The 26,293-nt window shown below is 44.9% G+C and overlaps 1 protein-coding gene across 4 annotated transcripts in view; it reads right to left on the bottom strand.

Moving 5' to 3' along the window:
- dmd (dystrophin) overlaps window positions 1-26,293 on the bottom strand; it is a 441,564-nt gene that overhangs the window by 288,405 nt on the left and 126,866 nt on the right. For all 4 annotated transcript variants that reach the window (XM_083758765.1, XM_083758766.1, XM_083758767.1 and 1 more), the window contains exons 3-5: window positions 9,563-9,655; window positions 6,483-6,563; window positions 2,460-2,552 (exon numbers count right to left, since the gene is read on the bottom strand). In XM_083758765.1, coding sequence (XP_083614891.1) covers window positions 2,460-2,552; window positions 6,483-6,563; window positions 9,563-9,655 — 267 coding nt within the window. The remainder of the gene's footprint in view (window positions 1-2,459; window positions 2,553-6,482; window positions 6,564-9,562; window positions 9,656-26,293) is intronic.

The raw sequence follows: 26,293 nt of genomic DNA, 5'->3' as shown, positions 1-26,293 counted from the left end.
CTGCTATACCACCGCCGCAGCCCCGCATATATGCACGGTGACAAAATGTCACCCTGACTCCGTTTGACAAGAGCCTTCATTAGTATCATCTGTAACACCTGTGAAGGAAGTCGGAAAGAGGCCCAGGAGTAGGAAGAGTAATTTCATGTGCATATATTATTTAATATATATATATATATATACCCTATTGTCTTTGTATCATGACGCTCGCCACGGTGGACCCATTCTGTACGGGAACCCCTTTTGGTGTTTTAAACATTATGTTATGCTTTAGCTATTGAAAAATAGGCGCCCGAGCTTGTAGGTCTGCTATTTTTTGAAAAATCAAAGAACGACTGACATTTCTTTAGAATCTGATCTCAGGTCAGAATGGGTTAATCAGACCAGTGTGTGTGTCCAGTGGAAACCTCGTAAGAATCTGATCTCAGGTCAGAATGGGTTAATATAGCATGTGACGTGTCAAACTAGGGGGTTTTCACCATTCTGAATCGATTACAAGCATTGGTTTTGCACGGAAAACACTCCTTGGGCTATAAACGGCCATAGACACTTGCCCAAACGTGCCCAAATATGCTGACCTCATCACATTTGTGATGACGGCTATGGCCTTTTTGGTGCCAAACTAATGCTTGGAACGGATTCAGAATGTTCTGACCTGAGATCAGATTTGTACGAGGTTTCCACTAGACACACACTGGTCTGATTAAAGCATAATGAGATTTAGAACATTGTGCCTTATAATGGTTGTTGATGGCGCCCCAACTTTCAGCAGCTGTCAAAAAATCCCCTAGGGTGGTTGAATATAAACCAATGTGGGATTATGTTAGTAGACACCTTTACAAACACATTGGTGAAGAACGTTCTTGGTAAGAAATGTATTCCCGGCCCAGGCCGTAGCGTAACGGTCTGGGCACCGGACTGGTGATCCAGTCGCGGTGTGCCGCGGGTTCGACTCCCGAACCCGACACGGCCTTTACCGCATGTCATCCCCCCATCTCTCTCCCGTTTCCTGTCAGCCTACTATCTGTCCCTTAAAAAATCAATAAAAGGCGTAAGCCGCAAAAAAAAAAAAAAGAAAAAAAAAAAGAAAAAAAAAAAAAGAAATGTATTCCCAGATTTTATTAATATCCCCTGACTAAGATCACCGTTGCAATTATTGCTTGCTCTGTCGGTTTTCTGCTCTATATTATGTAAAGTGTCTTGAGACAACTTGTGATTTGGCACAAAATGAAATTGATTTGCATAGTAAATGTATGATTGGTTTGTATGTAATGTGCTATGGGTTTTCTTTTCCAATGCACCTTTCTTTTACACACATTGACAATTCAATAAAACAAGAAATGCAAAGACAGAGATTCCTGTGTAGTGGGTCGAACAGAACAATATCAATAATATTAATAATAATAATAATAATAATAATAATAATAATAATAATCAATATGCCTAGAATGACCGTCTCGACGTGACATCCCTTTATAAATGGTCGCCGTCGGAGCGGGAAGCGGTTACATTTTTCTATTTCTATTGATATAAATAATAGGAAATAGTGAACATAGCCGAAATAGGGCATTCAGTATATACCGTCTGTGTCTGGTGGAAACCTCATACAGCATGTCCCAAAACTGTTACTTTTCAGGACTCTAATAAATGTAAAAAAAAAAACAGCAAATTGTAGCAAATCGACAAGCTTTGGAGACGCTGTGCGAGCTTGTCGATGTGCGACTCGCGATGCTTTTGTTAACGACGCTGTTGTGTGATTAAGCAGTGCATCCATTTACGAAAGAAAGAAAACACAAGAAAAAGGTTAAAATATGGAGATCCAAGGTTTCTGCCACGGCAGCGGCAAAATATGCCTGATTTACCCCCGGCCCTCTGTAGACACTAATATCTTCCACCCTAACTGCATTAAGCATATTTCTTTTGCAAAAATGAGGCTGATTTGCATACAAAGGGGCCACATGTATGCATAATTATACCTAATTTAAATACCTGCAAGGAGCACGGAAGCACACCGAGACACTATTTACTTGGCAAGGTGTTAAGGGGGTGTATTTCACACTTATCCGCGGGTTCTTTGAGAATTAAATGCCTTGCTTTTTGTCTTATTGGTGTCCTATATTAGCGCAGTCAGTTTGTGAATGTGAAGTATACGCTTTGTTAACGTCCACGGCCGCTCGCTCGCGCGCACACACACACACACACACGCACACACACACACACACGCACACACACACACACACACACACACACACACACACACACACACACACACACACACACACACACACACACACACACACACACACACACACACACACACACACACACACACACACACACACACACACACACACACACACACACACACACACACACACACACACACACGCACATGCACACGCACGCACACGCGCACACACACATATGCACGCATGTACACACGCACGGGCCGCACGCACCTGCCAGTGGAGAATAATGCTCCAGATAAGGCCCAGGGTGAGTTTGTGATTTCCATCGACAATGTCTGCTCCTCCGATGTTCACCAGTTCAACCTGGCAAAGAGAGAGAGAGAGAGAGAGAGAGAGAGAGATGGAGAAATGGATTAATTGATGGTTTATAAAACAACAAACCGATGATGACTAGACATAACCGTACGTCTCTCATTCCATCCCTAACACTCTGTTGGCTGTAGCAGTGCCTCTCATTCCATCCCTAACACTCTGTTGGCTGTAGCAGTGCCTCTCATTCCATCCCTAACACTCTGTTGGCTGTAGCAGTGCCACTTCAGTCAGGATCCCTTCTCTTGACATACTACTTAATGTCAATAGTCGTTCAGTTCTAATCTCACACAGTATGTTTGACTATCCTCTCAATATGGCTATTATGGCCATAAGTGGCTCATCACACTACAGCTGATTCCAATTCATCAAAAGGTAGCCAGACTTGACACGATCTAAAGGCCATAATCTTCACTTCAGTGAGCAGAAAGGGAAGGACGATCGTGGTAAAAAAACCAGAAAAAGCAGTTGAAATGCCGTCATTTTCAAAGTCACATCCAGGGTGTAATTAGAAAACCATGGGATTTCAGGACGCTGGGTTTAGCGGCACTCTGTTCTTTTCTCATCCGAGGCCATTAGCCTTAGTCATTAAATTGCCTCCTCCCGTTTCAATAGTGCGAGTGCCGACGACTGATGGACTGAAAATGTCTGCTTTCCGTTGTCTCTCAAGAACCACTTTGATTTTGCAGCACGTTCACGTTGAGGTGCTTTTTTTTGTTTTGTTAAATTAGAACACTCTCTCTCTCTCTCGCTCACGGTCGTCATCCATTCCTCTTTTGTTTCCCCAAGGTAACTTTGTCTGAGGGCATGGCGTCTGTTGTTCCTGCACACACACACCAACAACAATCACACTTTAAGAAGGAACACAGCGGAGAAGAATAAAAGGCAACACGGCGATTTGTTCGACAAGGACATTGTTTCCAAACCAATTGTTTGGAGTCCCATTTGATGGCCCTTTATAACTATCTGCTGGGCGAAGTACAACAATGTGCAAACACAGCAGCAAGATTTGTGAGTTGCTGTGATAGGAGAAGGATATCAAATGGAACACAACCACCGTAAAGACTAATCATTGTGTATATTCCTGCACTATACCTGCATCGAGTGATCTTGGTACATAGAAGTTGATCTATTGAAGATTCTGACAAAGTACATATTTTTTGTTTTGATTGTATTGCTGTATTGTTCTTTCTGCTTTGGCAATGTAAACGTATGTTTTACATGCCAATAAAGCCCTTTGAATTGAATTGAATTGAATTTATAACTTATTAAATATATGTGTGTTTCCTACAATTTATTTTCATTATAAAAATAAAAAAAAACATTTTCCAGACCAGCATTGGTTCTTATTCAACTATAAAGCTTTAATTGGGAGTTCACACTCTTATTTATATTCACTTTGAGAATGGAAATCTATTTATTTCGCTCTCAGGACTATGGTGCTTGAGACAACGCATGCCTCCACCGAGTTTGGAAAACCTGCTTGCATGTACCCCGCACACCCGGAACACCTTACAGACTTGACTTAAAGATGGAGTGCCACAATTTTTGTATTTTTTTTTTCAGTTTTTCATGTGTCTATGAGGTGACAGTACTTCATTAGACACCCTGGAGTCCTTTTTTTTCCTTTTTTTTTATATTTTTTATCCCACAATTTTGTAACCCATTTTTCACCCCTGTGTCAATCATCTAATGTAATCCTGGGCTCTACACACCCTCCACCAACCTAGTCCCCATATATGGGGGACAAGGGGAGAGCAACGGACTTGAACTCATGCTTCCTTCATGCCCGAGTGTCCAAGTTGCTCCTTTAAACCTGACAGGGGGGAGTTTCCCTGGTTGGACGTAGCGCGTGGAAGGAACACGTTATTCCAACCAGTTCCTTTCCCCTCCATCAGGCGCCCCTGCTGGCCAGGGGGAGGCAGTTTAGTGACCAGGATTACTGCATGTTTTTTGTGAGGGTACCTACCCTAGGGGACACGGGGAGAACATGCAAAACATGCAAAGAAAGGCCCTTTCGCCAACCCCGTCTTCGGGTATGGGCACTGGAGTCGTTTTTATGTGCAATGGTGTATTAACTTTGTATTTAGGGTTTCTTCCTGGAGGCTGAACCCTTGACAGTCAAACGGGCCAATGAAATAAACGGTAATTATGGGCGCGTTCGGCTATGCGCACCGGGAATGTGGTCAGTTTGTTGAGTGTGGTGGGCGGTGACGTCACAGAGTGCGTTCAGTGTGCCTTATTTACGAACGACCAGTTACAACACACCATTCACACTGAGCAACCCTACCCTGAGGGTAGGGTTGCTCAGTGCGTGCACTCGGCACACCCGGTGCGCTGCGCACTGGATTTTCGAACGACAACGCACTGAGTGCACTGAATAAACGAACGACAAGAGAGCACACCAGTGCGTTCAGGGCGCATTTCCGAACGCGCCCATAGTGACACCACACTATCAGCCCCTCCCCTAACCCCTCCCCCTTTATCATACAACTACAGCTGTGGGTGCGGCTTCAGTTCAGGTGGATCACCACCCATCACCACCCACCAGGCAAACCAGGCATACTTAATTAACTGGTGGCCGTGCCCACATAAAAACAACATTTTAACAAATACTGTACACTATTTTGAAAAGATTATACCTCCTTATATAACAATAAGACCTGATGATCATGTTTTAGTGTGTTTAAGGGATAGTGCAACACGCTGGGAGCTTGTAGATCAGCCTTTTCACTATATAGCCTGAGGAACCAAATTGAACTCTTCTCCAAGTTCACCAAATTCCCTCCCGGACCTTCAGGCCCTGTTTAAGCAGTCTTGGATCTCCTCGCTGTCAATACTTTACTTTTTTTCTCTCCACTGGAAAATGGGATTGGAAACCCACTGAAGTAGAACAAAATGACCTCAGAAGAACTTTGGCAGTGGCTGTTTTTATATATATATTTTATATATTTTTTCCCTGCAAGCTCCAATATTTTTAACCCATTTTGGACTATTGAAAAATAGCAGAAGCTCGTAGCGCGCCACTGTTGAAAAATCAAAGAACAACTGACATAGAAACAGAGCTTTTTCAGAAAGCTGTCAGGATTTAGAAGACATTTATAGAATCGTTCCCAGGTCAAAATGGGTTATAACTAGCCCAACCAAGATGGTCAGACACTCAGAATGCGCTCGTGATTTACAGCATGTTGTTCTAAAAGCCACAATCTGTCTGCTATACGTACAGTACCGTGTACTGTACAAAGGTTGGCTGAGGACAAAGCCCTCTCTCTGAGCGACTATACAAACACAAGCAGATGGAATGGAGAGGGAGGGCACACACGGCGTCACTGCGTCTCTCAGAGACGGCCACATCTCAGGAACAAGATGATGTTAAAGCACGACGTCGGAGCTTGATGAAAATAAACAGTGCAGATCAAGCCAAGTTGTAAAAAAAGATCCCGGGCTCTCCCAGAGGTATCTCTGGGCCCATAACGGGCTCTCCCAGAGGTATCTCTGGGCCCATAACGGGCTCTCCCAGAGGTATCTCTGGGCCCATAATTGCTCCCCCTGAGCGCAGGTTGGTGCCTTGCATGGTTTCTCGGTGTATGGATGTGTGTGTGAATGGGTCAATGTAATGCACAATCTATGTAAAGCGCTATGTAAATGAATGCACCATTTAACATTTGCTGCAGCAAGTAGTTTTCAAGACAGGTTGTTTTGGGCGACAGACAGACAGACAGACAGACAGACAGACAGACAGACAGACAGACAGACAGACAGACAGACAGACAGACAGACAGACAGACAGACAGCCTCTTTATCTAGAATACATTACCACAAAGTTAATCCATGCCCCATAAGCAATGTGCTAAAGTATAATTATTATATTGGAGATGCAGGGATGTCTGCGTGCGTGTGTGTGTGCGTGTGTGTGTGTCTTACGTTGTTCTTCTGCAGGATCTGCAGAGCACGGTTGACATTGTTAAGCGAGTGAACGCGCGTGACGCCTCTCTCCAACTTCACCTAAACGCACGCACGCATGCACACACACACACACACACACACACACACACACACACACACACACACACACACACACACACACACACACACACACACACACACACACACACACACACACACACACACACACACACACACACACACACACACACACACAGATTATAGAGATGCAGACCTTGCTCAGGGGCAGCCATTCCAAAAACGTCGCAGCACATTTGAATACGTTTGAATAAGTGTGTGTGTGTGTGTGTGTGTGTGTGTGTGTGTGTGTGTGTGTGTGCGTGCGTGTGTGTCACCTTACAAAACAGAAGAGATAGAATCATACACAGTTGACATTGGTAGCCTTTCAGACAAAGGGTGATAGAAGGATAGGAAAGGAGAAAAAGAGGAGAAGACGCATTAATGAAGGAAGGAAGGAAGGAAGGAAGGAAGTAAGGAAGTAAGGAAGGAATGAAGGAAGGAAGGAAGGAGTCCAGAGTCAACACGGCCATCTATCAGGATATTTTAGAGCACTTTGCTTTATGGAGATACTGATTTTCCATTCCAGCTTGATTTGGCACCTGCCCACACAGCGACATAACTACTACTGTAGTAATTGGTGTACTGACTATGGTATTACTGTCCATAGCTTAGCAGCCAACTGGCCTGACCTGAACCCCACAGAGATTCTCTAGGTTGTATTGTTAAAGGTGTAGGGAAAAGGAAATGGTGATCAATTTATTTTGACGTTTCAGACGGTTTCAACATGAAACACCGGTCCGAAGTTTCTGAGCCAATCAGAGCGTCGCATCCCTTCAGGCGATGGGACGGTAGTTAGGGACGGTATCTATGCTATATTCAGCAGCGTGGTATGTGTTTGTTTACAAGTCAGATAGTTGGCCTGTTATGTTACTGTTATGTGGCTTATTTCTACCCTATAATGTTTTCAGATACATATTTTAGCGTGATGATTAAGTTGAAACCGAGTAATACACTGTCTTGAATGGGAATAAAAATGGAGGATTTCTGTAATCAGTAGCAGCTGTGCTGCACGGATGCGCCGATATGGGGAATTAAACGGGTGAGCTTCATTTCTATTGGCTTTTATCGATGTGTATCTCTACACGTCATCACGCAGCACGTTTTCGTTTTCAGGAAGTAATTAAAAATATATTGCTATGGACTGTTGATATAAAAACACACAGAAATGAGAATTTGCCCATTTTCTTGGCATCCATTGTTAGGTATGCCCATTATGATGACCACGGATATGGTCTAACAGTGTGAAAAACGCCTTTTTCATTTCACTACGGCGTGAGACACAAGACGCACCAATACAAATTAATTAATTGTTCAAAAGTACTGTAGCTCAAACCAAGTATTGACTGCATACATTAATATGCTTTTCAGATGGTCGACATTTCTCCATATAAAAGAAAATGTTTATTTTAGATTTGTTTAGATTTTCATGAGCTGTATGCCATTATAATCATCAACTAACTAACTAACGATTAAAACTAAAATACTTCACTTTATGTGCAATGCATTGAGGATATATGAAAGTATATACTCACTTTTTTAAATTATATTACGGAATAAAATTAACTTTTGCACGATTTTTTGAGAAGGAGCTGTATTAACCATAGACTGTAAAAAATATGGACAAAGCGTTCTCCGGGTCTTATATGGACGTAAAATGAAGCCTGTCAGTCCTTGAACTGTAAATCGCCATCTTTGTAGATCCGTTTGGGCCCAGCTGGCCATTGGCTGGCTCCGTTTGGGCACAGCTGGCCATTGGCTGGCTCCGTTTGGGCCCAGCTGGCCATTGGCTGGCCCAGACAACGAGGCGGGACTCCCCCCCTTCTTCTTCGTTGGTTTTTATTTTGTCTCGAACAGGGGGTGGCTCCCGATCATAGACTGTAACAGTAGCCACGCCCCTCAGAACATACGCAACTTTATGGTCATTTTTTTAATAAATGGGACCATAATTTTCCAAAAAGAATATTATGACATGAGAAATGAGACTTTAAACTAGTGACTGGAAGCAGAAAGTATTAATGACCATGTTTATTAAGGTAATACAGTCTAGGTGAAGTTGGGCCCAAATACATGGACCTCTATGGAGCTATGGGGTTTTTTGGGCCCAATGACAGCGCCACAACAGGCCATTATATGAACTTTCAGGAAGTCCCAATTTCCTTGGTGGCTTCACAAAATATCTGTCTGACTGCCCCCCTGGTAAAATATCTGTCTGACTGCCCCCCTGGTTAAATATCTGTCTGACTGCCCCCCTGGTTAAATATCTGTCTGACTGCCCCCCCTGGTTAAATATCTGTCTGACTGCCCCCCCTGGTTAAATATCTGTCTGACTGCCCCCCTGGTTAAATATCTGTCTGACTGCCCCCCCTGGTTAAATATCTGTCTGACTGCCCCCCTGGTTAAATATCTGTCTGACTGCCCCCCCTGGGTAAATATCTGTCTGACTGCCCCCCCTGGTTAAATATCTGTCTGACTGCCCCCCTGGTTAAATATCTGTCTGACTGCCCCCCCTGGTTAAATATCTGTCTGACTGCCCCCCTGGTTAAATATCTGTCTGACTGCCCCCCTGGTTAAATATCTGTCTGACTGCCCCCCCTGGGTAAATATCTGTCTGACTGCCCCCCTGGTTAAATATCTGTCTGACTGCCCCCCCTGGTATTAAAGAGGAGAGAAGGAGAGAACAAAGGAGGGGAGAGGTATAGAGAAGACTGGTATGAGAGAAGGAGAGGAGAAGAGAGATGGAGAGGAGAGAAGCAGAGGAAATGACAGACGGAAAGAGCCGTGTAGAGCGCGATTAAGGTGTGAGAGAGAGAGAGAGGGAGAGAGGGAGGAAGGGAGAGAGAGAAACAGATGGATATACAAGTTCGATTAAGACTAGAATGTGTGTGCGTGTTCATGTGTGTGTGTGTGTGTGTGTGTGTGTGTGTTTACATGTGTGTGTGTGTGTTTGTGTGTGTGTGTGTGTGTGTGTGTGTGTTTACCAGCGACTGTCCAGACAGTCCCTCCAGCAGTTCCAACAGACGCCTTCCATCACACAAGTCTGAGAACAGATCCTCAATGGGAGGCTTTCCTGTCTGCGCACACGCACATGCACACACACACGCGCACACGCACACACACACACACACACACACACACACACACACACACACACACACACACACACACACACACACACACACACACACACACACACACACAGGGACAAAGAGAAGGTCAAGATTATGAACGCCTGGTTCAGATCGTCATACATAATAACACTTCACTACGCCGACATTGACAACTTGACATAACATCGTCGGCGCTGTCGGGCGGAAAAACCTCCCATGTCCGAAAAACAAAAACAAAAAAGTAGTTCCTCAATTTAATTATCTATTATTCTTTGAAGAAGAAAAAAAACGTTCAAAAATAATGAGGTTTTTTCCACCCGAGACCTCATTGTGTTGGGCTATGTTTGATTTTATTTATTATTTTTGATTGTTATCTGGACCACATGAGACTCATCGTATGTATGTATGTATGTATGTGCAATTTATTAAATACAGTTATTACATATACAGTTAAATATTATCATGGTTTTTTTATTTCATGATTGATTAGATCTCTGACCGACCGGACCCCACCTTTCTGTTTGTAATAATAACATATCACGCCACGACATTTTGAAGAAAGGTCTGTCACACAGTAGATAGATCTACAAACAATGCTATTCATATCCTGCATAAATCACAACATGAGGTACCTAACTGTATGAAAAATGAAAATAGCATTGTTCAATTCCCCACAGGGGGGGGGACATCAATTTAAACACTGTCTAATATAAGATGAAAGATGCTACAGTGTGTGTGTGTGTGTATGTACAGTGCTATCTCTGTGTGTATACTGTATTGTTGTCCAGGCAAAATAACCGTGATTTACTTGCATACGAGCAGTACATGGTAAATGGTGCATTTATATAGCGCCTTTATCCAAGGCTCTTTACATAGATTGTGCATTACATTCACGACCTGCTCTACCTCTTGAGCCACAGTCGCCCCAGTACACACACTGATGTGCGTGCGTGCATACATGCGTGCGTGCGTGCATGTGTGCGTGCGTGCGTGTGTGCGTGCGTGTGTGCGGCAAACTCCATTTCATCTCTGTCGGGTGGAAAACCCCATATGTCCAAAACCGTTACTTTTCATAGCAAAAGCAGCAGATCTACAAGCTGGATGGAGCGTTTCCGATCCGATCCCGATACCACGATTTCTGTGGTAGCCGATACCGATACCGAATACCGATACCAGAGAATAATATGTATAATAATACAAATAGAAAAGAAAAAATATCTTATTTTGAAGTCCACCGACCGGGGAATAGTGTTTATAGCTATCTAGCTATATATCTCGTGTTGTGATTATAGCAGACTCCTCACTCAAATGTGCACTTGCAGTTTGGGCAACTCCAAAGCAAACTCCACATCATGCCCCAACATTATATTTACCTGCCATAGTGTCCACCCTGTGTCGGATCTGTGGTTATAGACTGGCATATTTGCCGATACCGATATGAACCGATAATATGACCAAATAAGGGGCCGATCCGATACTTTTCCGATACAGTATCGGGACATCTCTATCTTTTACTCATCTCACTGGTAGTCAGAAAAACTGAAGCACTTAGCAAGCCCAAGACACAAACACAATTACTGTACAGCACTTAAGTTGTCTCAATTAAAACCCGTTATTGATTTTAACCACTTAAACACTTAGTTGAACCCCAGGGCTCAGTCCTCGACACTCAATAGACATGCTTGGCTCATTGCTTAAATTATGTATCCTATTGTTTCAATGTACACAGCACATTGTTTGATAGTATATTCTTAGTCTTGGTTTACCTGTGATCTTATTATTAGACTACTGAGGCTCTGCACAGCTGGCTCTCTGCCTTTGAGGTGTGTGGTACCTTGCTCATTATAACTTAAGTCACTGTGGGTAGTGACTTAAGTGTCTGCTTAAGGCCTAAATTGTAAAAAAGTCTGCCGAAAATAGCTGATTTACGTGTGTGTGTGTGTGTGAGAGAGAGAGAGAAAGATAGATGGGTGGCTCTTTAGTTATACACAAATCAGACATTAGAGTCGTGAGATTTCTTATTTTACTTTAATCCATGCACGCAGGCGGAACCGTCCTCAGTTCCCATTTCACAGGGAAGCTTTTATGCGCAGCGAGCAGACTGTGTCATTTCTCAGACAGTGCCTTGGTGTTGTTGTGACAGTGCACTGTCTCAAGCTGTCAGAGACACACACACACACACACACACACACACACACACACACACACACACACACACACACACACACACACACACACACACACACACACACACACACACACACACACACACACACACACACACAGTGCACTGTCCCAAGCTGTCAGCTAATACGTGTGAAATCACCACGCGCTGCCGCGAGGCTGCAGCCTCATCTTCTCAGTTCTCATTTGGAATACAACTCGTGTATCTGAATTAGTATGGCTTTCTCCAGCAGCCAATGGAGTTTGCATCAACCCGCATACGAGCTAGCACACTGGTGCGTGCGTGCATGCACACACACACACACACACACACACACACGCACACATTATGGTGAGAAGTTTCCCTTGTAAATGTGACGACTACCCAGTGGATATTACGCCCGACTCAATTATAACCTGGATTGAGGCGCAACTATATGGTTTGTCCGCGAAAGGATACAACCGGCACTCCGTGCGGCAACAAAGTTTCCAGAGACAAACTGGCATGCCTTATTTGGCAACGTTGTACGGCAAAAGCAATCAATATCATCATGAACAACAGCCGTTTCCTTGAGCCACCGCCCGCTGTTACGTAACACAGCTACTGTACACGAATATTATACGGCTAAATCCCACCACTATGCCCCTGGCCACGCCCCCATGGCATAACGCCATTATACCCTTCCGTTCATATGGCGAAGGGGGACTCGGCCGTCCCAAATGTGGAGTGGATTCATGCGGCGACTGTATAGTCTAACCCGCCTGCTACACATCAGAGAAACGGTCGGCGCGTCACTCCTACTGGACCTGCGCAGGAGGAGGAAGGTCACCCTGGCTGCTGCAGACCAGAATAACTTCCTGGGCTTCATATAGGAGGAAAGACTCTGGGAAACTTGACTCGCAAATAAGCCAAGGGCTTTCGGGGTCTGGTCTGATTGGCCAGATCACAACGACCTCTGCCTTTGGACATGAGTCCAGCTAAAAATGGGCAAAAAAAACAACGAAAATGTGCTCATTCCCGATGGGTTAATTACAGACTCCAGTCTGGTATAGTGGATGCTACCCTGACCCACCAGGGAGGAAAGGGCTAGAAGGGTTCTGCTTAGCACCAAACAGACCCTAGAAGGGTTCTGCTTAGCACCAAACAGACCCTAGAAGGGTCCTGCTTAGCACCAAACAGACCCAAGCCACAACACAATTGGCGTGGACTTCGACTGCATGCGGGGAAAGTTTGCTGGGGAGGATGTTTTAAAATGCACCATCAAAGCAAGACTGCAAGTATTACCAACCAAGTATACAATCTGTCAATCTGGTATCCCGACATCCACACTCTAGTCTGTATAAACCATCATGACTCTGAACAACACCTAGAATCCATCGCACACATACAGTATGAATATGTATATACATTTTGGATTTCTGCCTCTCCTTTCCTTACGTCGCTCTCTCCCTCTGTAAACCCGTGATCTGACGATGAAGCTGATTCTGAGAATGATGATTCCGACATATCATCAATACGGTTGTACTGGACACTGACTGCACTGTACTCATTCATGTCGCTGTCTATAGACCGATTCACAGAGGGTTTCCTGGGTGCGGCCATTACTGAGGTGTACCATTAAGTGCAGCAGCACTGATTAGCTACACCTGGCCTACGGAGCACCTGCTCCATGTATTACACCTCAGTAATGGCCGCGCCCAGGGCACCCCTCTGTGAATCGGTCTATAAGCAATGCCTCGTTTTTTTTTTTCTTCTCAATTAGCAGTGTATCATTTGTTGTTTTCCTGCCAAACTGGCTGTCTCATCTGTAACAAAAGTCTCATTAGGACGGTAATTACTGATCTTAGACACACACACACACACACACGCACACACGCACACACACACACACACACACACACACACAGTCCTAAAAAAAAAGTCCTATCTGATTGCATTAAACAATGTTAAACTCACTTTGCATGTTTGTTTTATTGCCACTCGATTTGCCATTTACTGTAAGCATGCACATACCCTCTATTGTGTTGATTTTGTCGACTAAAACTATGGCGAAAAATGATAGTCGACTACATTTTTCCACGGACAAGCTCACAACAGTTGTGAGCTTGTACTGTAGGTCAAATATCATATGATTTTAGTCGACTGAATCTACAGCTGATTTAGTCGACTAAAATGTGTTTTTTGGCGGGCCTTGATGGCGTCATGATGGCTGGATCTTACACTTGTATGCTGAAAACAAGACCCGAGCGCAACCAAACATGAAATGACTTGTCTTATAGTTCTACTGGATCTTAAGTTCTCACCCAATTACAAGTTATATTTTATTAACAGGCTGCGCCATACAGATTGGACTGTACAGTACATGCCACTTCAATCAACTGTCCCACGCTACGAGCTTGTAGATCTGCTATTTTTGACTGACATTTTTTAGAATCTGATCTCAGGTCAGAATGGGTTATGGACACCGGATCACCGCGAGTATGATGGCCTCAACTCTTATAACCTATCACCAAAAACTGGAGTATGTATGAGCCTTTACAAGTTAGTTAGTGAGCCTGTCTTTAGTTTCCCTATGCATTCACACAGGGGCTACTATCCCTGCATCAAAGAAAAGTCATGGATATGTTTCCAGATGTTTTCAGGTGGGCTTTGGCTGCAGGCTTGGTGTGTCTGAAGGTGTTTGTTGCTTGTTGTCGCCGTGGGGGAACAGTTCATGTGTCTCATTGCGTTCAAATTAGCCATGAAGAGTTGCTAATGGGCTGGAGAGGGCACACACCAGGCCACCGCAGCGTGAAAGAAGCATTATGGTGGATCAAATGGGACTTGACTGTACAGGACGGACGGACGGACAGACAGACAGACAGACAGACAGACAAAAAGAAAATGTTACGACTAGAGACACATACATACATGAGCAGAACATAGAGAGAGAGAGAGAGAGAGAGAGAGAGAGAGAGGGGGGGGGGGGGGGGGGGGGGCTGTGTACTAACTTCTCTATAATCAAGGCAGTCATTTATGCCTATCGCTAACCACATGAATAATGCATAGCCAAGAGTGAGTGTGTGTGTGTGTGTGTGTGTGTGTCTGTGTGTGTGCGCACGCACACATATTGATTTTGAGGTTACTCAGGCTTAGTGTGTCAGGGTGAATTGTTGATTTATTTAAGATGCATGAGGCCGATGCTACAAAATATGCCTTCTAAATCACTAGTTCAAAAAGAGCAGATGTACAAGCTGGCAGTGCGGCACAAAGTGACGCGCTGTGAGCTTTTGTAGATCTGCAATTTCTTTGTATAGCCAAGAAAAAAAATCTAAAATGGCCCATAATTATGCTGTCCCGGTTTTAACCGTATCACTGCCACCTGGTGGACAAAGGTGCCATTGCTTGAATGCCGACCCAGATCCATACTTGGTTTTAGTGTGACACACGTCCGTTTTGCAGATCTACAAGTTCGAGATTGTGGATCTGCTACTTTTGCTGCTTTTTGTGTGTGTGTGTGTGTGTGTGTGTGTGTGTGTGTGTGTGTGTGTGTGTGTGTGTGTGTGTGATGCTGCAGTATGATCAAGTAGGGTGTTAATTTATTAAAAAAATATATAAAAACACAAAAAGTTGTGTTATTATACAAAAAATAACACAACTTGGATTATCCAAAAAAATATATACTCTAGTTAGCTTTGCTCACACTATTGCCCACTCCTGTGCGTCCTTGCACCTCTCCTGTCTTTCACAATTAACATCTCACTTTCTCATAATTAACCGACTTCAGAGCGATATCTCTTTCCATCCTTCCGAGCTCCATCCTCTCGGTAGTCGGCGTGCTAAATGGCGTGATGAGATGGAGAATTAGCAGAGATTAGCCGCTCTGAAATATGCTGCGACGCGCCTGTAATGAAGCGCTCCTTGATTGCGTGAAGGTCGTTTGCGATACCGGAGTTAAAAGAAAACCTGACAAGACAGGTTCAAGGTGTTCAAGAGTGCCAAAAGTAGAAGTACAAATCTTCTGAATGTCCCGATGACGTTTTCAAATGTATACAATTAAATGAATCCTCCGAAGAGCAGATCTACAAGCTCATGAGAGCTTGTAGATCTGCTAATTGATCTGATCTCTCAGATAATGAGCAATTAATGCACATTTTGTAATAATCCAAATCTACGTAAACAAGTTAACTAGTAACTGAAGTTCTCAAATAAAAGTACAACATTTGCCTCTGGGATTAAGTGGAGTAGACGTACTGAGCATTGGACATACAGTAACTCCAAGTAAAAAAAAAAATACCTCAAATCACGTACAGTACTTGAGTACGTAGCGTGTAGCCTACTTGGTTACTAATACTTTCCACCAATGCTGACGCAGTCAAAAAATATCTGATCTACAAGCTCACAACATATGGCGGTCGTGGTGCACAGTGAGCTTTTAGATCAGCTATTTTCAGCAAAGACATTTGGTGTAGAGGAGAAAAATGCAGGTGGAGCGAAATGCCTTCACGACGTACGTCGCGACGTATATTTTTCCGTCGCAACGTATATTCGAGTACGTCCTGGCGTAAATATCAATTCGTCCCGGCAGAACGGACTCGTCGCGGCTATATCTACCCGTTTGCGACCTAGTAGTTTGACTATTCTTTTACGTCGCGACAGAACGGGACACGTCACGGCTATATCTACCCTTCTCGACGTAAAAGGTAATTCGTTGTGGCGTGTGTGGACTCGTCGCAACAGAACGGAACTCGTCGCGGCTATATCTACCCGTTTGCGACGTAATAGTTTGACTTTGTTATATGCCCGGTGCGCGGTGCCCTGCGCGGTGCCCTGCGCTGCCCTACGCCCACCGCGTGCACCTTGCCGGTCCGCCCTGCGCCCTGTGGCCTGGCACGTGTGCACGTGTGCCAGGCCACCGCGTGCACCTTGCCGGTCCGTGGAGCCCTTCGCCGTCCCCAGGCGACCCTGCGTTCCAGAGCTGTCACCCATGCCCACCGAAAATAGCAGATCTACCAGCTCCTCTCCTACATACGGGATGGCCCGACCCGCGTCTGTGGACCCCTGGGGGGGTGTGTGTGTGAGCGTCTGAGCTCCTATCTGTGTGCCTCCCCCCACCCCATGTGGACCCTTGCAGGGGGGGGGGGTCGGGGGGTCCCCCTATGCACTTTGTGTAGATGCTGCGTATCGCCTCATACTGAAAAAATTACTATTTTACGCACAGCGCAAGGCAATATGTGATTACGATCGTCCTTCTGGGGGGGGGGGGGGGGGGGGGGGGCTGGCCTACACAATAGATAACCTACCCTGGCCAACACAATAGATAACCTACAAGGACATATGAATTTAATTTATATACACGGCTATATTAATTTAGCCGATCATCAAAGCTCACCGCGCTCGTATAGCGCATTGACTGTCTGTCTGTCTGTCTGTCTGTCTGTCTGTCTGTCTGTCTGTCTGTCTGTCTGTCTGTCTGTGTCTCAATGACTTGCCTTAGGCGGATAATATAGACTACAAGTACTTTATTAAAGTAAAGTAAAAGAGTGAGTTCTCATTGCGTTCTCTGCGTCGTAGCGCATGCAGATAGGCAGATAGGGGGGGGGGGGCAGTTCTATAGGCAAGGGCAGAAGGTTCCTATAACGACAGTGGGTGCGTGCCCACCTTAGAGTAGCCTATATATTTTAAGGCACCCGCCCCGCAACTTATTATTATTGGCTTATTATTTTGCCACCAGCGGAGTTGACGGTTGACGCCGTTGTCTAGTATAGACTATAGGCCTGTGCCAGGATGATTTTAAATAAATATGTCTCTGTCTCTGCGTCTCTAGAGCTATAACATATATACTGTAGCACACATCATGTGTGACACATGTGCACACACACACACACACACACACACACACACACACACACACACACACACACACACACACACACACACACACACACACACACACACACACACACACACACACACACACACACACACCGAGTACTAAGTATAAGTAGCATATAGGGTACGGCTCTAAAAACATTAAATACTGCGGGAGCATTACACTAAACAAAGTTGGATTTGTACATTGCAGAAACGTAACATAACGTAAGTGTTCTTATTATTGTCCGTCTGGGTTTTATAATGCAGTGTGAGTCCGCTCCGCGATAGCCGATCTGCAAGCTCACAACGCGTTGCGCTGATTGACAGTGCACGTGCAGCAGCTACTGTATAAAATTATATTTAAGTAGGCTACTTTTTTGTGTGACGTCTGTGTGTTATTGACTTCTTGTTCCTTAATGTGCAGGTTTATCAGAGCGATATAGTGCAGCTGTGAGTGAGTAGGCCTATAGCTGCTGCTGCTGCGTCCGTGCACCAATAGAGCGACCGCGGCAGCGGCACGTATGCTTGAAATATTAAATAAAAATATGTTGGGCTTCCGGGCGTCCGTTTCTGGACTGTACCAACGGGCTTAGGGCCGGACGGTCCCTTAACTCCACGGGCCCCTATATTTTAGGCCCGTGCAGGGCTCTAGTGTGTGTGTGTGTGTGTGTGTGTGTGTGTGTGTGTGTGTGTGTGTGGTGTGTGTGTGTGTGTGTGTGTGTGTGTGTGTGTGTGTGTGTGTGTGTGTTAAATGTGGTCATTTAAATGTAGGCCTATTATATACACGCACCATACAAGCACCTATATTATATAATGTGTTATACAAATGGGCAATCAACATATAGCAGCACCCCCCACCAGCAGATGTATATAAACATGGAATTGCGCTATGATATTAAAATGGACTGAGCTGTGATTGTGCCGTACTGCGCCGGCCGGTGGCCACTGGCCTATTCTGCCAGTATAAATGCATTATCATGCCTGTTGGTGAAATATAAACATCTAAAATGGTTCAGTAATAATTAGCATAAGTTATTATTAACGAAAAACATCTAATACTATTTTAAATTGGTCTAATAAAGTTAGTAACTAATCAGAAGCAGCAACCATTTTGTTTCAAACAACTATAGACCAATAAAATAGTAGGCTAGTATTTATGTTTTTCGTTAATAATAATACATGCTAATTATTATTGAACGGTAAGTACGCTGGTATGTACGCTAAGGTACACTATAAGCTTGTAGATCTGTTTATTTTAGTCAGAATCTCGTGTGTGTGTGTGTGTGTGTGTGTGTGTGTGTGTGTGTGTGTGTGTGTGTGTGTGTGTGTGTGTGTGTGTGTGTGTGTGCGCGCGCACACACATCACATGTGCACACATGTGTGCTATATGTTATAGCTCTAGAGACGCAGAGACAGACATATTTATTTAAAATCATCCTGTCTCGCACGGCATATAGAGCCAATGAACGGAGCATACACCCCCCCCCCCCCCTCTCTCTCTCTCTCTCTCTCTCTCAGCACACGCTGTGCTGTGATATCAATCAGACGCAAATGATCATTGAGTAACGTTAGCTCTGACTCGCACATTATGTGAGATCACATAAAAGGCCTTTAATATAGCCACAGATATAGGAATAGGCTTGGGCACTACCCTACCATCTCTCTATAGTGGGGCACCGACGATCTGCAAGCTCACAACGCGCTGCATGTGGACGCAACACTTGGAGCTTGTAGATGCGCACCACAGATTATACAGGGCGTGTGTTCCAGCTAACCCTATAGCATAACACACACACAAGCAACAGTATAGACATCTATTCATCATTATTTATTTCAAATCAAAATACAATGTAATGCTGCACCACTGTCATGAAGTTCGCACGCACACGCACACGCGACACACACACACACACACACACACACACACACACACACACACACACACACACACACACACACACACACACACACACACACACACACACACACACACACACACACACACACACACACACACACACACACTAGAGCCCTGCACGGGCCTAAAATATAGGGGCCCGTGGAGTTAAGGGACCGTCCGGCCCTAAGCCCGTTGGTACAGTCCAGAAACGGACGCCCGGAAGCCCAACATATTTTTATTTAATATTTCAAGCATACGTGCCGCTGCCGCGGTCGCTCTATTGGTGCACGGACGCAGCAGCAGCAGCTATAGGCCTACTCACTCACAGCTGCACTATATCGCTCTGATAAACCTGCACATTAAGGAACAAGAAGTCAATAACACACAGACGTCACACAAAAAAGTTGCCTACTTAAATATAATTTTATACAGTAGCTGCTGCACGTGCACTGTCAATCAGCGCAACGCGTTGTGAGCTTGCAGATCGGCTATCGCGGAGCGGACTCACACTGCATTATAAAACCCAGACGGACAATAATAAGAACACTTACGTTATGTTACGTTTCTGCAATGTACAAATCCAACTTTGTTTAGTGTAATGCTCCCGCAGTATTTAATGTTTTTAGAGCCGTACCCTATATGCTACTTATACTTAGTACTCGGTGTGTGTGTGTGTGTGTGTGTGTGTGTGTGTGTGTGTGTGTGTGTGTGTGTGTGTGTGTGTGTGTGTGTGTGTGTGTGTGTGTGTGTGTGTGTGTGTGTGTGCACATGTGTCACACATGATGTGTGCTACAGTATATATGTTATAGCTCTAGAGACGCAGAGACAGAGACATATTTATTTAAAATCATCCTGGCACAGGCCTATAGTCTATACTAGACAACGGCGTCAACCGTCAACTCCGCTGGTGGCAAAATAATAAGCCAATAATAATAAGTTGCGGGGCGGGTGCCTTAAAATATATAGGCTACTCTAAGGTGGGCACGCACCCACTGTCGTTATAGGAACCTTCTGCCCTTGCCTATAGAACTGCCCCCCCCCCCCTATCTGCCTATCTGCATGCGCTACGACGCAGAGAACGCAATGAGAACTCACTCTTTTACTTTACTTTAATAAAGTACTTGTAGTCTATATTATCCGCCTAAGGCAAGTCATTGAGACACAGACAGACAGACAGACAGACAGACAGACAGACAGACAGACAGACAGACAGACAGACAGACAGACAGTCAATGCGCTATACGAGCGCGGTGAGCTTTGATGATCGGCTAAATTAATATAGCCGTGTATATAAATTAAATTCATATGTCCTTGTAGGTTATCTATTGTGTTGGCCAGGGTAGGTTATCTATTGTGTAGGCCAGCCCCCCCCCCCCCCCCCCAGAAGGACGATCGTAATCACATATTGCCTTGCGCTGTGCGTAAAATAGTAATTTTTTCAGTATGAGGCGATACGCAGCATCTACACAAAGTGCATAGGGGGACCCCCCGACCCCCCCCCCCCCTGCGAGGGTCCACATGGGGTGGGGGGAGGCACACGGATAGGAGCTCAGACGCTCACACACACACCCCCCCAGGGGTCCACAGACGCGGGTCGGGCCATCCCGTATGTAGGAGAGGAGCTGGTAGATCTGCTATTTTCGGTGGGCATGGGTGACAGCTCTGGAACGCAGGGTCGCCTGGGGACGGCGAAGGGCTCCACGGACCGGCAAGGTGCACGCGGTGGCCTGGCACACGTGCACACGTGCCAGGCCACAGGGCGCAGGGCGGACCGGCAAGGTGCACGCGGTGGGCGTAGGGCAGCGCAGGGCACCGCGCAGGGCACCGCGCACCGGGCATATAACAAAGTCAAACTATTACGTCGCAAACGGGTAGATATAGCCGCGACGAGTTCCGTTCTGTTGCGACGAGTCCACACACGCCACAACGAATTACCTTTTACGTCGAGAAGGGTAGATATAGCCGTGACGTGTCCCGTTCTGTCGCGACGTAAAAGAATAGTCAAACTACTAGGTCGCAAACGGGTAGATATAGCCGCGACGAGTCCGTTCTGCCGGGACGAATTGATATTTACGCCAGGACGTACTCGAATATACGTTGCGACGGAAAAATATACGTCGCGACGTACGTCGTACGTCGTGAAGGCATTTCGCTGTCTCTCGAAAAATGAGTAGACTAAGTAGACCGTGATCAAGTATACAGTATATATATATTTTACCCATATATTTAACCCATTTTTCACCCCCATGGCGCGTGGAAGGAACACGTTATTCCAACCAGTTCCTTTCCCCTCCATCAGGCATCATGTATACAGTATATTTGAGTGGTAAATTAAGATGTGTGTGCATGTCAGAGAGGGAATTATGAGTGGGGAGAGGGAGAGTTTAATGATGGGAATAATGACCTGATGTCTCATCAGTGACACCTCCATTTACAGCTGCCATCAATTATGTGTGCCGTACATTTACATCAGTGGTGTACACTGATGTAGATCAAGGACCACCAGTGGTCCTTGAGGGGGTTCCAGGTGGTCCCCCAGCTAAATGATGCAGAGCTGGTAACCAAATGGACCCTTCTGGCTGTATTTTGCATGTCTTAAGTACCAGGTCTTATTACCTAACTTGAGTAAACTAAAGACCTGGAGGCGTGATCAATGCCATTTGGCTATTCTGAGTGGCCAAAGAGCATTGATCACGCCTCCAGGTCTTTAGTTTACCCAAGTTAGGTAATAAGACCTGGTACTTAAGACACGCAAAATACAGCCCTTCAACTCTTGAGTGCAAAATTAAACCCATTTGGTTTCATTTTGCACTCCCATGCAGGAGTGCATTACTTCATTTTACAAGACGTCTACAAAATTAGAGAATGTCGAATTATCATTACTTGATCAAACGTTGCCCGTTATCTCTCTCACGTCAATACAGCATGGAATCGTGGACAAAATCCTATCCAACGACATCAAAAGATCAGTTTGTTTTGGGTCTGAGAGGCTAAATGTCATCAAATGGCGATCCATGGCTCAAATGGAGAAGAGCGCTAGTCTGTGGTGGTGATATCCCCCCCCCCCTCTCGTAATTCAGGTTCACGGCGTAGTCTCGGCAGAACAGCAATTTCCAAATGGCGGAACATTCACCAACTAGAAAAAGGCTCTAGAGAGACTCTGTACCAATTTGCGTGATGTTTGGACAAAATCTGTAGGTGTACTGTGCAAAAACTTGTTTTGCACAAAGCGGCCTCCTGGTGGCGCTATAACAGGCCGTTCTGGAAAGTTTGGGGCAGAGGTTGATCGTTGGCATCCAGGGAGTGTGTGTGCAAAATTTGGCATCGACCGGGTTAACGGTGGCCGAGATTAGCTGCTCACGGACACACACACACACACACACACACACAGACGGACGGACGGACAGACGGAGTGCAAAACGTACTCTCCCCCCATGCCTTCGGCCTGGTGGAGACAAAAATAGCCCATCTGCAATCTGTGACGCGTTGTGAGCTTGCAGATCGGCTATTTGTGGTGAAGAGACTTGGCGTACTGTATAGGCTGAGAAAGGAAAACTCTGTTTTACTGAGTATGTATAGGGTCTAAGTCAGGGGTGGGCAACTGGCGGCCCGGGGGCCACATGCGGCCCCCACCTTAAGTGCCAGGGACGTTATCCCGTCTTATTGCCGTCGTTGTAATGGATGCCACGGGCGTTAAGACGTCCTCCCTTGGGTTTTTCTTTTTAGACCATATTTTGAAAATCCCTCTAATCTGGTGTACAGGTGATGACATGCACATTACATGCATAATAGAATTACAAATTCTTTCTTTCTTTATAATGGGAGAATTGGCACTCGGAGGCTAAACTGGTGACCACCAGGTGGCGCTGAAAGAGTTCATGCGGCCTGCATGTTAATATCAGAATACTGATATAGTATTGATATCAGCTGTTACAATCTAACAATAAATGACTGGTACTTAATGACTACTATAGTATTCAAATGCTAGTCTTTTTGTGTCCAATGTAGTTATGTTAACAGTTCATAAAGTTAACATAACTATAACTAAATGCATTTGAAATTAAATAAAAAGGTTACTTTTCAGGTTTTCCCAATTCAAAAATTGTAAAAGAAAAAAAATCAGGTTTTCAATTAAAATATAGCAAGAAATTGCTGATCTACAAGCTCAAAACGCGTCGCAAGTTTTGAGCTTGTAAATCGTCTATTTTTGCTACGACAGTAATTATGCACTGTGGCCCCTCTGGAGCGAGTGTGGAAATACATTGGCCCTGGCCATCGTCAAAGTTGCCCACCCCTGGTCTAAGTGGTTAAACTGAAGTGAAATAAATAATACATTCCAGGTGTTCTGCATCAAGGCCCCCTGCCATACTGCATCACACTACAGTGTCACACAAAAGCAGCACAACATTGCTACGTGTTAAATTTGAATCTTGAAAAGGTGTAACAGTTTTGGACACAAGCGGTTTACACCAGACAGAAACGATATTATGCCTATTTCTGCCGTCTGGATTTTTTCATCCAGCTCAAGTGGGGTTATAGGAGGCTTTTGTCGAAGCGCTTCTTAATACTTTTCATTGGCTAAACGGATGGAGTTAGCTGGTTTGGCAGATAGTTTGAGGATCCAATGGCATTAGGAGGTTTTTCACTTTTTAAAACTTTCCATTGGATCAACAATATTTTCACGCAGACGTAAGGGTGTGCATTGATATATGGGAAAAAAATAAAAAAATAAACAATGGACTTGGATATTTAGGTGGATATTTAGTTTGGCCATACTGGCAGTGAGTGAGTGTAAGAAATAATGGTGCCGAGTGGTCCAGTGGTTTCAAGAGATCAGCTCAGGAAAAAAAACATCGGAGTACAGTTACTTCTTCCATCACTGGAAGCAGTGAACAAGAGAAACCCCTAGGACGCCACGCAGCCCGTCTGACGCGCGGACGTGCAGAGGCAGACAGACGACCCTCTCGACCCCGAAGGGTCGCTCCAATTTCTCCTGATGGAAAGCGACAAGTGGGCATTGCGGCGGCCCCTCTGAGAAATAACGTGGAAGTGACTGGCTGATCCTCTGGGCACTGTAGACAACCTCCCCCCCCCCTCTCTCTCTCTCTCTCTCGGAGGGACCCCAGCGGGCCTGTGTCCCCGAGGCGGCTGGAGAGATTTATTTTGTGGAAATCACAAACCAAAACGGACGGCGGGGTTGATACGGCCATTTCAGACGGGGAGCGAGTGACGCAGGCGTTTTCCGCTTACGAGGGATGTGGAGAAAAGAAAAGCTCACCACACAATCCAGGTCTAGTCGCCGGCAGGTGCATGCGCATGACAACTTCACGGGAGCGCGCTCACTGGCGCCAATGCCCCCTTAACGACTTAAGAGTTCTCAAATTCTGCGCCGAATCAGACCCTACTCTAGTACATACCACGCCAACAATGTATGCTAATTAGTTGGGGAGCCTCGGGTTCCGATTTTTTCAGCATAACATTATGCTAAGGCCAAGCAAAATAAATGATTGGTCTCCGGTTTTGCCGACCAACTCTATAAAATATGCGCGACCCATTTGATTGTATTGGCATTTGGTGAAAAAGAAAAAAGGCGAAATCCGACCAAGTCACTCAGACCAAAAAGGTCTTTATATATGGATATATATGCAGCCCAACCAAACGTAGTCTATACTGTCACGGTGCGACTCAGGATATGTAGAACCCAATTGCAGAAACAGAGCAGGAGCAGAGCAGGTCAAATGTAGGTGATTTATTCTCCAAAACACAGGAACACAAGAGAACGCAGGAGAATACAAAGAACACTACAAGAACATAACTAGGACTGAACACTGTAACAACATCTATAATCAAGCAGGGAACATAAGGGACTGAGGGTTAAGTAGACACAGGGAACAGAACAAACAATCAACACTGGGATAGGCTGGGGAATTAAGGGGACACAGGTGGAAACATTGGCAATCACAGGACTAGTGAGACAAGACAGGAACAGAACTACAGGGGCAGGTAGGAAAGCACAAAACATGACTACAAAATAAAGGTTCACAGTGTAAGGCAAAACTGCAACTAAGAAACGAGGAAAATACAAAACATCAAAATCACAGAAAGGTAAAACAATAACAAAAGCCAAGAACAGGGTACACAAGAAAACATAACACGTCACAGAACGTGACATATACCTGCCCAAAGCCAACGTTTTTTAAGTTATTTAACGACATACTCGACTTATAGGCTACTACGAGAGAGAAGTCAGCTTCTCCGCCCCGGAGAGCACTACGGGTGGATTGACAGTTGACCTTATTTTGGATTTCGGAACCATTTTTTTGGACCCATGAAGAGCTCTATACTGTGTAGTGTGTGTGAGCTAGCTAGCTAACGTTAGCTATGTTTTTTGTCTTTTAACCTGTAGCACTAGCTAGCTATACTCTGGCAAATATTTAAGTTATTAAAAAAGAAGCCTATCCATCATTGCCGTAGGGAAAAAAAAAATATATATTTTTTTGCGACCCATCCTTCTGCGAAAAATAAATAAAATATATATAATAAAATAAATTCCCTATACCGACTCAGCCCAAAAAATGACAGCCAACCGGAGACCAATCGTTTAGTTTGCTTGGCCTAATCATGTGTAATCCTAATAGCCGCCAAACTCTAAGACTTGTCTCTTTCTGAAAGTGAGTGCAATTGG

Source organism: Protomyctophum parallelum (genome assembly GCF_964188405.1).
Source record: "Protomyctophum parallelum genome assembly, chromosome: 23".
NCBI classification, from domain to species: Eukaryota; Metazoa; Chordata; class Actinopteri; order Myctophiformes; family Myctophidae; genus Protomyctophum; species Protomyctophum parallelum.
The sequence above is the reverse complement of the archived record's forward strand: the minus strand, read 5'-3'. Positions and strand labels throughout refer to the sequence as shown.